The following is a 14,198-nucleotide window of genomic DNA, read 5'->3' on the forward strand; positions in this document are numbered from 1 at the left end:
AAGATCACAACAAAACCAACACATGATTCAGAGATTATAACCCACCTTATATATTTACTATTTTTAATATCCTGTTTTGTCTATGACTCAAACTCAACATATTCTTTCACTAATGATAGTGGAAAGGGGGGGTGGTGGGGGGGGTCTTTGATACTTGGAAATAAAACATTCACAACATGTACTGGACACAGTGATCAACGGTTTTAAGGTCTTCTATGTTGGTGCAAGGGTGTCTTGCTAGCTCGAACACTAACTGCAGACACTGTGGGACAGAGAGCCAAGCTATCACCCTGAGTAACTCGGGAAATGTGAGTGCAGACACCCCTCCCCCCCCCGACCCCGCAACAGACTACACTGAATCCTTTCAAAGCAGCGCGTCTCACATCCTGCACTTGCAGAGTAGTGCACTTTGTTACAATCTGTACGTGTCCCCTGACTGTCGCGTCAGCTGAGTGCCGACCCTTGGCAGAGTGTTTGGTACGTTATATTCTAAATAAAGGTTGTTTGTCGCGATGATGCTGATGTGCTATTACCAAAAACAGGGGAAAGACGTTATTGCACAATCCCACCGCGCCGCTGTTTCACACGTACCCAGATGAGGGTAATACCCCTTCAAGCAACGCGAGGTCAAGTATGGCTGAACGGCACCGTCCCAGCAGTGCGAAGACAACCAGGCGGGCATATTAAATAAAGCTAGACATCCGATGCCTCAGAGTGCTTAAGATCAAAAAAAAGGAAAAAGAAAGCTATTCTCTTCTAGTAGCTTCTCTAGGACAGAAATCCTGTACTGCAGAATTTTAGAAGAAGCTCAGGGGGGGGTAGCTGATGGCTCTGTCAACCCGCCGACCGCGACATGCAGTGTTTGAAGAGGGTGAGGTAGTAAGGGATGAGAGAGGGGCGGGGCGCATTCCCCTCCTGGGTGGGACGGTCCCGGGCGCTGTTCCACGCGAGGAGCTCGTTAGCTCCACGGCGGTCGGTGGCGCGCCCGGAAACTTGTTCGTGCAGCTCATCTACAGCGCGGGGGGGCGGTGAAGGGGATCTGGCATTTCTGACTGGGTTTCATACAATGTTCCACAGATGGCCTTCTGAGTGCAGACCCGTAAAAAAAAAAAACTTGTGTGCCAAGAGTTCATTTTGGACTCAAAAGTGCCATAGTTATACATTCCATTATATTTTTCTGTTGTTTTCCCCCAGATCCCAAAGGTTTGGGCCGGCGGTGTCTGAGACCTGAGCACAAAGCACACCCCCACCACCTCAACCACGACTGCTCTTCTATTACATGATTAAACGGGTGTTTATTATTTAGATTATGTATAAAAGAAGCGAGCTCTCTTTCCATACGTGTTCTGTGGGTGTGCTGTCGCGAATACCTACAGAGATCATTTAAGTGCTTTGTTTTGTGCTCCGGGAGTTAGATCGTGGTCCCTTTTGAACAGTTTTTTGTTCATTACATTACAAAACTGCAAAAGTATCGGGTGAAGTAATAAGCCGCAGAACCGAAACAGGCTGCAAACCTCCACGATTTCAAGCATGTACGTTGTACTTCAAGCCTTGAGCGGTGAAGGGAGAAGGAGGTACGTTCCCCGAGAGCCCTGCAGGAACTCTGAGAACGGCCAAAGTCATCAGAGAAGTTTTAACGTTGTCTCATAGAAAAAGTAGTATTTTTTTTTTATTATGTAGGCCACTCCCCCCCAATAAGTCCCGAAAGAAGGAGGTAACGTGCGCCCGCGCGGCCTGGCAGCGGGTTCCCGCGGCGTCGGTCGCGACCGGCCTGCGGGGGCCAGTGGGGGCTCCTCCGCGGGGGGGGGGGGGGGGGGGGGGGGGGGGTCGGGGGTCGCTCACAGCTGAGCGGAGTGTCGTCCTAAAGTGTAGCGTGCAGGATTGTCATTGAGCTGCTGGTTGGTTTTTTGGCCTCAGCTGGTTGCCACATATTTCCACCTCCCATTTCCCTACGCCTCAATGTCTCCATTTGAACCCCCCCCCCCCCCCACTCTACGTGGCCGGGTGGTTTTTTTTCTAACCCTGTGTGGAGTCTGGGAAGGTGATTTCACTGCTGAAAAACCTCCCTGTAAAGAGGAGGGAAGGTGTACGCGGTTTCAGGGTGCAGCATGCGGAAAAGCTCCAGTTTCTCCATGTGAAGGTCGCAAATGGACCTCATGACGGGAAGCTTAGACACCATCTGGGAAGACGACAAAGGGGAGCAAAGTGAAAAAGAAAAGAAATGAGTACCAATTCATCCATTAAAGCGTCATGTCAGCGCAATGGCAGCTGCAGGGTTCGTACCATGGCCAGTTTCTCTTCGGCTGCGCCCTCTTTTTGCAGGCAGAGCTGCAACGCCACGTAAACCTTCTCCTGCAGCTTCTGTATCTTCTCGACGTCCGTCAGCCACGGTCGGTCTGAGGGGAATCAAGAGTGACCAGGTGGTTTCATTCGCATTGTTTCATTATTTTCGCATGCGTTCCAATACGTGACGGCAGTTTCGTTAAAAAAGATGCTCAGGCTGAGATAGGGAACAGGCTTGGGTTACGATAATGATCAGCTGGTAAACAAATTAAACCTGCAATTAACTATAATTATCTTTATCTTTAGCGCATTGTCGTCAGCCACTAAACTTGTTGTGCAACTTTAGGCAGTTTGGTAACAAGCCAAAAGCTTTTGTGGAACCAAATGACCTTGATGACGAGGGGACTCTTGATTCCGCCGTCTTGGTTGTGTTGTAAAAACACTGCAATGAGCAGATATATATATAAATATAGTTCAAGACATCGGATCTCACCTGGGGAGAGCAGAACAGCAGCGCTGAAGAGGGCCATCTCTTCCTCGGACATCTGCACGCGGCTCAAGCTTTTACCGAGGTCAAACACCGCGTTCACCAGGTCGTCGCAGCCTGGGCGGAGGGGGAAGCAGGAACTTTGTCAGCCAAACAGAAACTTAGAAAAAAAGTTGCTTTCATTCATCATATGCGTTTCCATTAGAGGTAGAAAGAGTTAGAGAGAGAGAGAGAGAGAGAGAGAGAGTCCACTCACCAAGCGCTCTGAACAGATCGGCGGCTGTAAACTTTCCGTCAAAGAGCATCGTGTTGTTGACCGGGTTGTAGGCCCGACACATTCGAATCAGAAGAATATCCAAGCAGCCTGTGGACCCACACAAAAAAACAAAAGAAACACACAAGAAGAATACAATTAGTGGTGTTTAAGCAATACGGTACGAGAGGCTGCACTTAATGTAACAGTTGTTAGGCCCGTATTTTACAACACGGTTACCAGTGAAATTATAAATAGTAAGTAAATAGCCCCTTGTACGTGCATGTAAACAGCATTGGGTCCCGCACCGTCTCATTTTCGTTTTTTTTTCGGTTGCCACAGAGCTTAAAGCTAAAATGTCAACTCACGGTCGCGCAAAAATCTAACGTGTTACAATGAGTGCGCAGTGATAGGGAACAATGTCAATCTGAACAGCAACTGTACATTATCCCTCAATAATGCCCCCCCCCCCGTGACCCCCTCTCAACCAATCACAACGCTGGATTTCATCCACCCGTGTTATAATTAAGTATTTGAGCCCGAAGAAATGCTGAAAGGAACTAAGTGGTTGGAATATGTGAAATCCAAAAATGTTCCGATGATAAAGGGAAAAGGTACTTTGTCCTATCAAATTCTAGTTTTGTGCTGGATGTCCTACTCAATCAAGAACACCTTTCGTAACAAAGTTAACTTCTCTCACTATGCCAGTGCTTAGTGCTTCTTTAAAACGAACGTGTTTCAAAAGGAAAGTTTGTTAAAAAAAAGAATTCCGGGTGAAACTACTACTGTCATGATGGCATCAATTAAAGCATTCTTTACTGGTGACCTCATTCGATTTAATTGATGGTTACAGCTTTAATTCGTAGTACCGCGGATCCTGTTTGGGTGTGGACGCATAATCACTTGGAAGCCGTTTGTCTATTGTTAGGAATTCATTATTATTTTTGGCAGTCGCCGAGTCTTCCCTGAACTTCCCACACCTGAAGAATCATGCGAGTCGAGGCCCTTGGTGGCGCAATCGGGGGCCATTCCACCACCCCCCCCCGAAACGGGACCCTGCCCCTTCGGGCGCCGTGCGCTGACCTGCTTTGAGGAGGATGATCTGATCGTTCTGACAGAGGTCCATGAAGCCAACGATGCGCTTGGCAAACTCCACCACGTACTGGATGGCGTTGGTGATTTGAACGGCGCATTGTTGCCACATCGCCTCAGCTGACTGAAAAGAGAAGACAGAGGGGCATTGATGAGAGAATTGTGATTCAAGTTGTACTCCCTTGTCCTCTGGTGGGTTCTTATCCAGCCCCTAAAGACGCCCTGAGCTGCTTTATGTTGGAAAACACTTGCTCCCTTTTGCCTTACCGCCTTCATCAGTGAGTGTGTGGATTCACGATTTTCAATACACTTCTTTGTGAAGGTTTCGGAAGCTGATGTTTATTTGGTAGGCGTTACATGATAACGTCTCGCGCGCGGCTTTATATTTACACGGCACGGAACATTCCACAACACGAGCTTGTTTGATATGCACCTTGGTCTGGTACGCGCGCCTCTCCTCCGGGCTGTACAAGGTCCACGTCATTCTGGTCAGCTCCTCTATGCTGTACCGGCTCGTCTCAATGTGGGACTTCAGCACGCTCTCAGTTATGCGCTCTAAAGGAGGGGAGAAAACGTCAGATTCATGCCGTACACACACACAGACACACACACACACACACGCACACACAGCAGCCCCACTGACCTATCTCCAGCAGGGTGCAGCCCTCGGGCAGCGGGTTGGGGATGGCGTGCGAGAAGAACCTGGAGTCGTGCAGCAGCTGGTTGCCGTCCACAATGTCCAGGTGGTTCTGCTCCGGCGTGCTCTGGGCCGACGAGGTGCTGCCCGCGCCCCGCAGCCGCCAGTAGCCCCCGGCCGGGTCCTCGGGGGTCGGCGGCATGTCGAACGGGAAGCCCTCGTCGTCCAGGCCGCCAAAGGCGGCGGCGGCGGCGGCCGCGTCGCTCCTCCGGTAGACGCGGGCGTGGTCGGGGGCGCCGCCGTCCCCTCCCCCCGTGCCCTCCTGGGACTGCTGGTGCTTCTGGACCTCTGCGTACAGGCTGTCGCGCTGCTTCTTGGACATGCGGCCGAACTTGACCGCTAGAAATAAATAAATGAAAGAAGTCAAGACCCGGTGGAGGCGGGGGCGGCGTTCATTCGGCGGCGTGGCCCGCTTGGTCCAAACCCGCGGACGGAAGGGGGCGGGAACTAACCGTCGCGGCTCATGCCCAGAGCGAGGCACTTCTGCAGCCTGCAGTGCTGACAGCGGTTCCGGTTGGTCCGGTCGATCAAACAGTTCCTCTGTCGTGAGCAGGAGTACATGGCGTTGTTCTGCTGGCTGCGCCGGAAGAAGCCCTTCGGGACCACACGAGGACAATCGAACCGTGAGCAAAACGCTACTTTCACCACGGCGTCTGAGAACCCGGTAAAAGGCGGAAGACGGGCGGTCCCCTCACCTTGCAGCCTTCACAGGTGATGACGCCGTAGTGGATCCCCGAGGATTTGTCCCCACAGATTTTACACGGAATCACCTCTATTTGAGCTGGAGGGAGAAGGGTGAGAGAGGGGGGGAAAGAGAAATATGAGTGAAATAAAAAGACACAAAGCGGTGAGGTCGCAGTTAAATAACAACTAACAACTACACGTGCCGTTTGGTCGAGTGTTGACCTGTAGAGAAGTAACTGGAACATTCAATATTTTCCTTTTAGGCGTATCATGGCGGCGCCAGTTATTGTCAATATAGTACAACACCTCCGTCACATGATAAATCAAACTTACTCTGCAGAATCACGTTTTTTTAAAACTCAAACAAGACAACCACCAGCTGGTATGGAAAACTGTTACTACGTGAAATAGATTTCTCTGATGCCAGCTTTGAAATGTCACTGCACAGGATTGTAAAGAAACCCGGAGTTGTCAAGAAGACAATGGACGTGTGTTTACGTTGTACACCTCGCGTCCATTGTGGAGGCCTGAAGCCTTCTTACTCAGGAACAGCCGGTTATTTTCACTACGTTGTTTATTTAGGTAGCCGGGCCTCCTCGGGCCCAGAATAGCAGGGTCAATGGAGTCAGCCGAGGCCTCGGGGGTTATAAAGTTTCACGGCTCTCTCTGTGCTTCCTCCTCCTCCTCCTCCTCCTCCTCCTCCTCCTCCCCGGATGACAAGGCGTTAGCAGGTATCGCTGTGGTGAAAAAGGATTACCGCTGTGCAAAGATCGTAACCCACAAAATCCACTGCGAGTGGCTGCGACTGTGTGGACCGGGTGCACAAAAAAAAAACAAAAAAAAAAAAACGGATCCAGCGCCGTGCAGCCCGGGCGTGGTAAACAATCCCTAAACCACTTTTGTCGGGTCACAAGGGGGTATTGGGCAACCTGTAAGTCGCAGCGATGGCTATTAACCGGCCATCAGCAGCAGCTCTCCAGAAAACGGCTGTTTTCTGAAGGCTCACAAGCAACACCATCGCATGAGTCTCTCTGTGTGTGCAGGGGGGGGGGGGAACGAGAGGCATAAGCCGGGGAGGAAAAATCTATCAACGTTTTCCTTCCACAAAGACTTTGAGTGGAGTGCACGAGACACATGTGAGTGTTTCCTCCCGGCCGACTGAGGGATATAAATAAATAAAGGCAATGCGGGGGGGGGCAAAAAAACTCGTTCTATTGCTCCCTTAATCCCCCCCCCCCCCCCCCGCCCGCCCGCCCTCCTCATCCCGCTTCGACCTGTTATGTAACTGCCCGCCTGGCTGGATTCCACGGACACACTCATTCAGAGGTGGTTGCCTTGGCAACAGGGCCTCCCTGGCGCTCCTGCGCCGCCATTGGCTGTTGGGGAGTCCAGCTTTGCCGGTGACTCACCTGTCGGCCAGCGGAGCCGTCGGCCATCGCCGAGCGAGAGCTGCTCCACTGACACAGTTTCCCATTGAGCAGAAAGGTGGGCGGAGGGGGGGGGGGGGACGAGGGGGCGCGGCCCACAAGGAAAACAATCTGGTTTCTAGCAGGTTTTGAGAAGGAAGCAAATCTGACTCGGGCTTCTTTTGGCTTGGAAGCCAAGAGAACGTAAGGTTTGATTTACCGGAGGGCTGAAACGCCCCCCCCCACCCCCCCCCCCCCCCCCTTTTACGACCTTAGCAACATCTGGAAATACTTGTGGAAACATCTCGTACATTAGGCCACAGCAGGGGCAACGAACATGGCTATAAGCGGCTCTTAAACTTGTTGCAGCATGTCAAGTATTTGAGTGAAATTTCAGCTGCGTTTGAGCTGGACCGCAAATCTATTTTTACTCGGGTGCAGTTGGCTGCCCGCAGATCCCTTCTGCCGCTCTGGTCTATTTGCAAATAAATATTGCACAGGTCACAACTCATCGCGGGGAGCCTGCACCGTTTGGAGTAAATAACAGCGTGCAGACTTTTAAAGGGGGGTCTCCACAACTATCCTGCTGCCCCCCCCACACATGTAGACGTAGGCGTGTTGAGATGCAGCATCTCTCCCTCATCGCAGCTCCTTTGGAGAAGGTCCTTGTTTAGATAGCCAGCGCAGCACCTATTATGTGTGTTTAAATGTAATAAAGACTGCCTGTTTAAAAAAAAAAAAAAAAACGTTATCCATGGATGGGGAAAGAATGGATTAATGGCTGAGTTTTAAATCAATATCTTGTTTGTCGAGCTTGAACAATAGCCAGGGTATAATTAACTGACAAAGCAGTAATTGAATGCTTTTTTGAGCAGTTCCTGCTATGCAGAGTTGGAAATTCCCTCCCATGATAATTGGCATACCATACCTCATTACAACATGCTTCAGCCCTGACAATCAATCTCTATCTGGTAGCTTAAAAAAAAAAGAAAAAAAAGCCTTTTTGTGTGTGAGCGCTTTTCTTCATCGCTGCTGGTTTTAACCTTTAGACTCCAGCTAATCGAACAGGGTTCAAGGTCCTATTTACCCTGCACTTTACATGACATGCTGTATACCTTCCCTATATTCTGAGGGCCTTCTGGGTCCTCCATGGAGTGAACAGCAGATAAGGAGTATTGTGAAACATATTTTACCTGCGTACTCGATTTCGGGGGCCCCAAACTGTGTGTTTTGTATTTGGTTACTATGAATGAGCAGTGAGGACTGCTTTTCTTTGCTTCACCCTCCCATTCAGCTACCGAGTGGAGGTCGAACGTGACCTCACACCAACTACGAACTCTTTAAACATGCAGCGCAGGTTTAGCATTTACTCAGCAGTTGGGCTGTCATAAACTTGTGCAAGTACTTCCTTTTCGTCTTTCTGTGAACAACTTGATTGAGAGAAACTTTTTTTTTTTTTAAATTTCCACCCGGCCAATCCCGGTTGATCCACCCAGTCCCACTTTTTTTTTTGCTGAAAGCCTCATGGATGATTGCCCCGATTTTCCCCGAATATGAAGTCCTACATTCCAAAGCCTTCTCCCACTTTTCTATGAACCCCCCCCCCCCCCACACACACACACACACACACACTTGCGGGACAAGAATGCTGAAAAAACTAGCGAAAGGAACCAGTCTTCACACGCTGGGCCTCTAATCCCCTCCCATTGTCCCGGCAAGATAAAGTGCACCTAATGCTGCTGTTGTTAATGCACCTTTGCATGCGGGTCCCAAACCGCAGCAACAAACGAGCGAACAGATGCGTTCGGGTAAGACACTGAATAAAAAAATCCCCGTTTCCATTGCTGCGCCGTAGTGACACGTTGCCTGCATACTTGCATGCAGCCCGGGTTTAGAGTTCAAGCTTCAGAGCGGCACCTAGCTGCGAACGGACAGGTTGGGGGGACTCAGTAAAGTGTCCTCTTAACTGTCACCGTGACCTTTGACCCCCCCCCCCCCCCTCCCCTCCAGGCTACCCGGGCTCCAACCGTCTGACAGGGCTCGCAAAAAGCTCTGCACGACATCAGTCCACCGTCTCCAAAGAGCTTTCAGCGAGATGCTGCTTTTGGAGTTTCACTTTGTCAAAATCTTCATAAAAAGAACGTCACGTGAAAGATTCAAAACAAGAACGTCAGCAGGCACCTTGTGAGACGCATTAAAAACGTATATTTGCAATATTCTAAAGAGGAACATTCTGTCGCATATTTTATCTTTAATAATGACGACAGACACGGGCCCTCACACACACACACACACACACTTGGTGTAATCCTCAATGACAGAAGTAGGTCAATGGAGCACCTCTCTCTCTAGTCGCCATACGGCTGACGTTGAAAACAAAAACACGCTTACACTTCTTATGAATTACAACTATTGCATTTACACCACGGTTCAGCTCAGCGTCAGCTATTTGAGGTAAAAAAACAATCTAGTGCACTAAAGACAAGAGATAATAGAAAAACTATAGAAAAATTGGTCAAACTAATGGTTGGCACTTTAAAAAAAAGTCAGAATGAAGTGAAGTGGAGTTGAGCAAACGGGAGGACCACGTCAGAAAAAGGGGGACTATTCATTCACCGTAAACAGACCCGGCCAGCGGCTTTTCTCTGGCTCGGACAGCATCAGAATCACTCCGCCGCCCCCCCCCCCCCTTTCCCCCTGCCTGCCTCTTACATAACTGGAGTCACCGGTGAAATGAAGTAATTCAAAGCTACAACGCATGCATTTCATCAAAGGCAAAACTGTGCAAATGCACAAACGCGTCAGAGTTTGCAGGAAGAGGCTTCGCACATCTTTTTGTTGCGATGCAATTGAAATTTAAAAAAAAAACTTTTTGAAACGTGCATAATACGCTCAGACCGTTTCACGGGCAATGCTCAAGGTCCTCAGGGGGGACCTAGAAACGCCCCCGTGGAGCGCTCGGTGTCCGCTACCAGTGCGAAGCTGCAGCCTACGCACTTCGGACCGCTTCACGGCGCGCGCTGCCTCCAACGCGCTCAACTCCAACAACAACAACAACAACAAAAGAGTCATTTTAGAAACACCGGACGACTCTTGAAACAACAACAAAAAGGGCCCACTCAAAACTAACTGAAAGGTTTCCACCAACTCACCTCTCATGTCGGCGGTGAGGTCTGTCCAACTCCTCCGAGTCATGCGCCTCCAGCTGGAAACGGAGAGCCACGCGCGCACTTTATTCGCCGCGGCGGAGACAAAACGGTCGCGGCAGCGAATCCTCTATCCTTCAAATGAAAAGAAGAAGAAAAAAAAAAGCCGCGTGGAGTGTCGTATCTGTCGTTGCCCCGCGCGGTCTCAGGCGAACTGCCGTGATACAACAACAACAACAACAAAACACGCACACGGGTTGTCGCGCGGCTGCGTCCTGCTCTGCGGCTCGATGACTGTAAACCTGCTCTGAGGCGCGCGTGGACTACACCTGATCCCCCCCCCCCCCCGAAACCGCGGTCCCCGCCCGCCTCGTGCCCCGTGATCTGACGCGCCTCTCCACAGCGCGCGCGCGCTCGTGCGCGCTGTTTGCCCCTCCGCGCGCTTCGAGGAAGTGCACGCGTGCGTGGGAAAGTGTGGCAGTGTGTCACGGAGCGTCTGCGGGCATGGGAGTTGTTTAATAACAACCGGGCCGTTTTATTTCCCAGGTACTTTGCTCCACTATTATTATATATATATATATATTTATTTATTTTAAAAAAAATAAGTTATGTTTATTATCAAAAGCAGGGTGTAGTTATACATTAAACTTTTACACATTTTACTTCTTTTTTTTTTACATTTATGCAACAATTAGAATGATAGATAATTAAGAATGATCCATGACGACCACAATGCAGGCAACGCAGTCATGGATGTTATTTTTTTGCATTATAGACGCTTACGCTTATGTTGTTGAATTACATATAATATAAAAACCTTTACAATGTGCAAGATGAAAAACATCATGTTTGCTCTGTTATATTTGAGTCTGTGTTTGTTTGTTTAGGGAAGACTAAAGCTTTAGACTGCATTTCTCCATGAGACATAATATGGGATTCATTGGCTTACTTTTGTGAATAAATTATCCATCTGTGAAAGAAGCTCTTGTGTCCTCAGTTCCCCTTTGGCACTTCACCGGCATAACAAACATTAATTAAGTCCGACCACAGGTTGCTGGGTGTTGTTTTGTTTTGTTTTCCCTTCCCTGGAAGTTTGCAATTCAATTTCTAACTTGTAAATCAGCGAGGGTGAAATAAATGCAATGCAAACACAATTTGTTTTATATTTTAAAACATCTTCAAAATCTTTTCAGATGTTCTATACAAATCTCAAAATGCAAAATAAAAAATGCATAATGCAAAATGTGCATGGATGTAACGTGTTTGGACGCATCCAGAGCTCACTGCAGGCCAGATTTCACTTGTGTCTCGATCAAGACAAAGAAAGCGGGGACACTCTGACAAAAACAAAAATCCATTATAACACCGCAGATGAAAATAATTGATTTGGCGAGCTACGATGACGGGCGTATCGCTTAACTCGGGCGCGGTTATGAAATGAGGAGAAGAGGGAGATTATGGTAAGTAGGTTAGTGGAGCAGCACAGGGCCCGCGAGTCGCTCTCTCTTCTCCCCACTGTTAAACGCTTTTGTCCTGAATCATATTAGAATCAAAGCTGGTGCTTTTTTGGTGCCCCACAGTGCTCTCTGCTGTATGTCTTCACTCCTCTCTGCTTGGCCACACGGACGTTTTCTGCAGATCCTCCCTCTTGCACTTGTTTAAAAAACAACAACATTTGAACGTAAATGCAGAGCAGTACTGTGTTCGCTTCTGACCAAATACATGCTTTTAATAACACAATGCTGGGAAAAGGGGCAGTAAGGGTTTGTTTAATTATATTTTCATCTTGTAAACTTCCTTTTCCTCCCATTCCAACGGGTTTTGTCAGTTGGATGGTTTCCTTCCTGATCCTCATCTGCAGTCTTCTTATATTTTTCTCCCTCTGTCGCCATACAGCCGCTACACGTCCATCCAGTGTACGTCTGCAACGTCAGTCACCCCCTGACCCCGAGTCTTACGTAACCATGGCGACACCCAAATTCAAACATGGAGCACGGAAAGAAGGAGGCGCTTAGAGCTACGAATACAGGCATGCAGCTCCTGACCAGCTTTCCAGATTAGGGCAGATGGAATGAACGCGCCTGAGTGTGTGTGTTTAAGCACACCGTGTGTGTGTGTGTGTGTGTGTGTGTGTGTCGAGGGCTCGAAAAAGATAGAAACTAAAGGGGAAACCAAACAGCAGCACGGTCGGTGTTGTAGTGATCATCAAACCTTCGGAAGTGTTTTCTACACGTTCAAACTCAAAAGCAATGACAATTTTACAGCTCAAACTGGACACACAGCACACAAAGCCCAGTATACTGAGAGGATTATTTTAGGATTCAGACTGCGGCTTCCCTAATCCTCTCTCCTCTCCCTCAATCCAGCTAAACCCTCTGGATTCTCCCCTTTCGATCTGTCTCCCTCCAACTCTCTGCGTGCAGGCCGTAAATTCTGGTTTGTAACCCTAACCCTAACCATCCGTAGGCCTAAAAATGGGTTTTTTTCCTTTCTCCAAAGTACAACTTCCTCACTAATCATTCACCTTCTCCTCCTCCACCCGAACGATTTGACTGAGAAGTGCGCTTGAAGAGGCCCATCAATATTTCCATAATTTGACAGTTTATTTCATAATTAAGCAGCAGCAGTTGATGACATAATTCTCAGTGACCAATTAGAGGCTCTTCCTCCTGCGGCTTCCAGGGGATCTCATAGTTTGCATGAAATAGAATGCCGATGAGCCCGGACTCAAAGTGAAATTGTCCTCCATGGAGCTATGAGATGGCTCGGTTGCTCGTCTTTAAGTGTCTTTTAAAACATTTTTAAGACAGGCCTCGGAGGCTTTGTGTCTGCGGCGAGGAGGACACGGGTAGCACGAAGCCAATGAGCTAAACAAACAGACCGTTGGCGAGCAACGAGTGCCCTTCATCTCACTTTTGACTTGTTGTGTTTGTCCTCTCTCAGCAGCTGCTGATACTAGAGATGGCGCCCACCCCCTCCACACCCTCCACACCCTCCACCCAGGTACACGTTTGCTTCACGCGCCCGTTTGCGTAGTCTGATGATAGGCATCCAATTAAAGGTGACATTTACCGTCGGGGAGTCGGTCCGGAGTCTGTCGATAGCGCTCCGTCTCCATCAGATAATACCGCATCGGGCAGCCGTGACGGGGAGGAAGCGACCACAGGCATTTGCAGGGTTGTGACAGGGTTGTGATGGAGGAATAGAGGACTCAAAATACATTTAGACAGCCTAATAATAGATAATACAGGGACCCAGAAGAGAAGATGGCAGAGCTTATGTCTGTATGCCGGCATAGTGACACTGAAAGTTCATCTTCTCGTGATGGTACTGATCCTCAGATGAGGTCATGGATTCACAACTTCCTTCAAATCCAGTGATCTTCATCAGCTGAGAAGATCCAAAGGCATTTGGGTGGCTTCTGTCTGTTAGGTCTGAAAGTTATTGGAGTTTTTGAAAGTTAAGATATTGGTACCACATCCTCGGCATGAACCAAATGTTTGTTGAGGTGTCAGTCTTTGTTTGAAAAAGATGCAAAGTCACCACAGACACATACAAAATATCAAAATGGCTACCAAGAGACACAAAACAAACACCTAAAGAGACCATTAAAAAGATGCAAAATTGCCAAAGACAGACGCAAAGAGACCACAAGAAGACGCACAACATCCACTGCAGGGAGACGCAAAGCGACTATATGCATTCTACCGAAAAGTGATACAAAAAGAGAACATAGAGCTTAAAAATGACAAATTATGTGATGAACAACAGCTACAGAGACACAGAACAACCTCCCAAGAGACACATTACGAACCTGCCTTTGGTCACGTAACATTTATACAACTATCTGTAAAATAAGGAAACACAATCCTCCCCATCGGTGCGTCTCTCCGTGGCTTTTATGTTTTATTTCCTCTCAAAACCAGTTCACCAACGTCGGCTCCAACATCAATATGGAGAGAGAGAGAGAGAGAGAGATAGATGTGTCATTGCGGTGTGTTTTTGTGTGTGCGCCTTTTACCGATACTGTGAGAATACATGACGCAAGCCTTAGACAAATCCAGCTCATATTTATATTTAATTGATACTAGGCCTTTATAAAGGAAATATATATATATATATATATCCTTTATTAAGGCCTAGTATGAAT

At 48.5% G+C, this 14,198-nt stretch overlaps 1 protein-coding gene across 1 annotated transcript; it reads right to left on the minus strand.

The window, feature by feature from the left end:
• Positions 1 to 1,818: 1,818 nt before the first annotated feature.
• Positions 1,819 to 10,371, minus strand: rorca (RAR-related orphan receptor C a). Its single transcript, XM_037469105.2, is given in 11 exon segments — positions 1,819 to 2,058; positions 2,060 to 2,179; positions 2,284 to 2,396; positions 2,777 to 2,887; positions 3,027 to 3,134; positions 4,107 to 4,239; positions 4,549 to 4,670; positions 4,759 to 5,151; positions 5,265 to 5,406; positions 5,508 to 5,593; positions 10,055 to 10,371. Coding segments are annotated over 11 exon segments (1,413 nt in total). The 5' UTR covers positions 10,098 to 10,371; the 3' UTR covers positions 1,819 to 2,016.
• Positions 10,372 to 14,198: the final 3,827 nt, after the last annotated feature.

The sequence above is a fragment of the Pungitius pungitius genome, chromosome 7, assembly GCF_949316345.1.
Source record: "Pungitius pungitius chromosome 7, fPunPun2.1, whole genome shotgun sequence".
Taxonomy (NCBI): domain Eukaryota; kingdom Metazoa; phylum Chordata; class Actinopteri; order Perciformes; family Gasterosteidae; genus Pungitius; species Pungitius pungitius.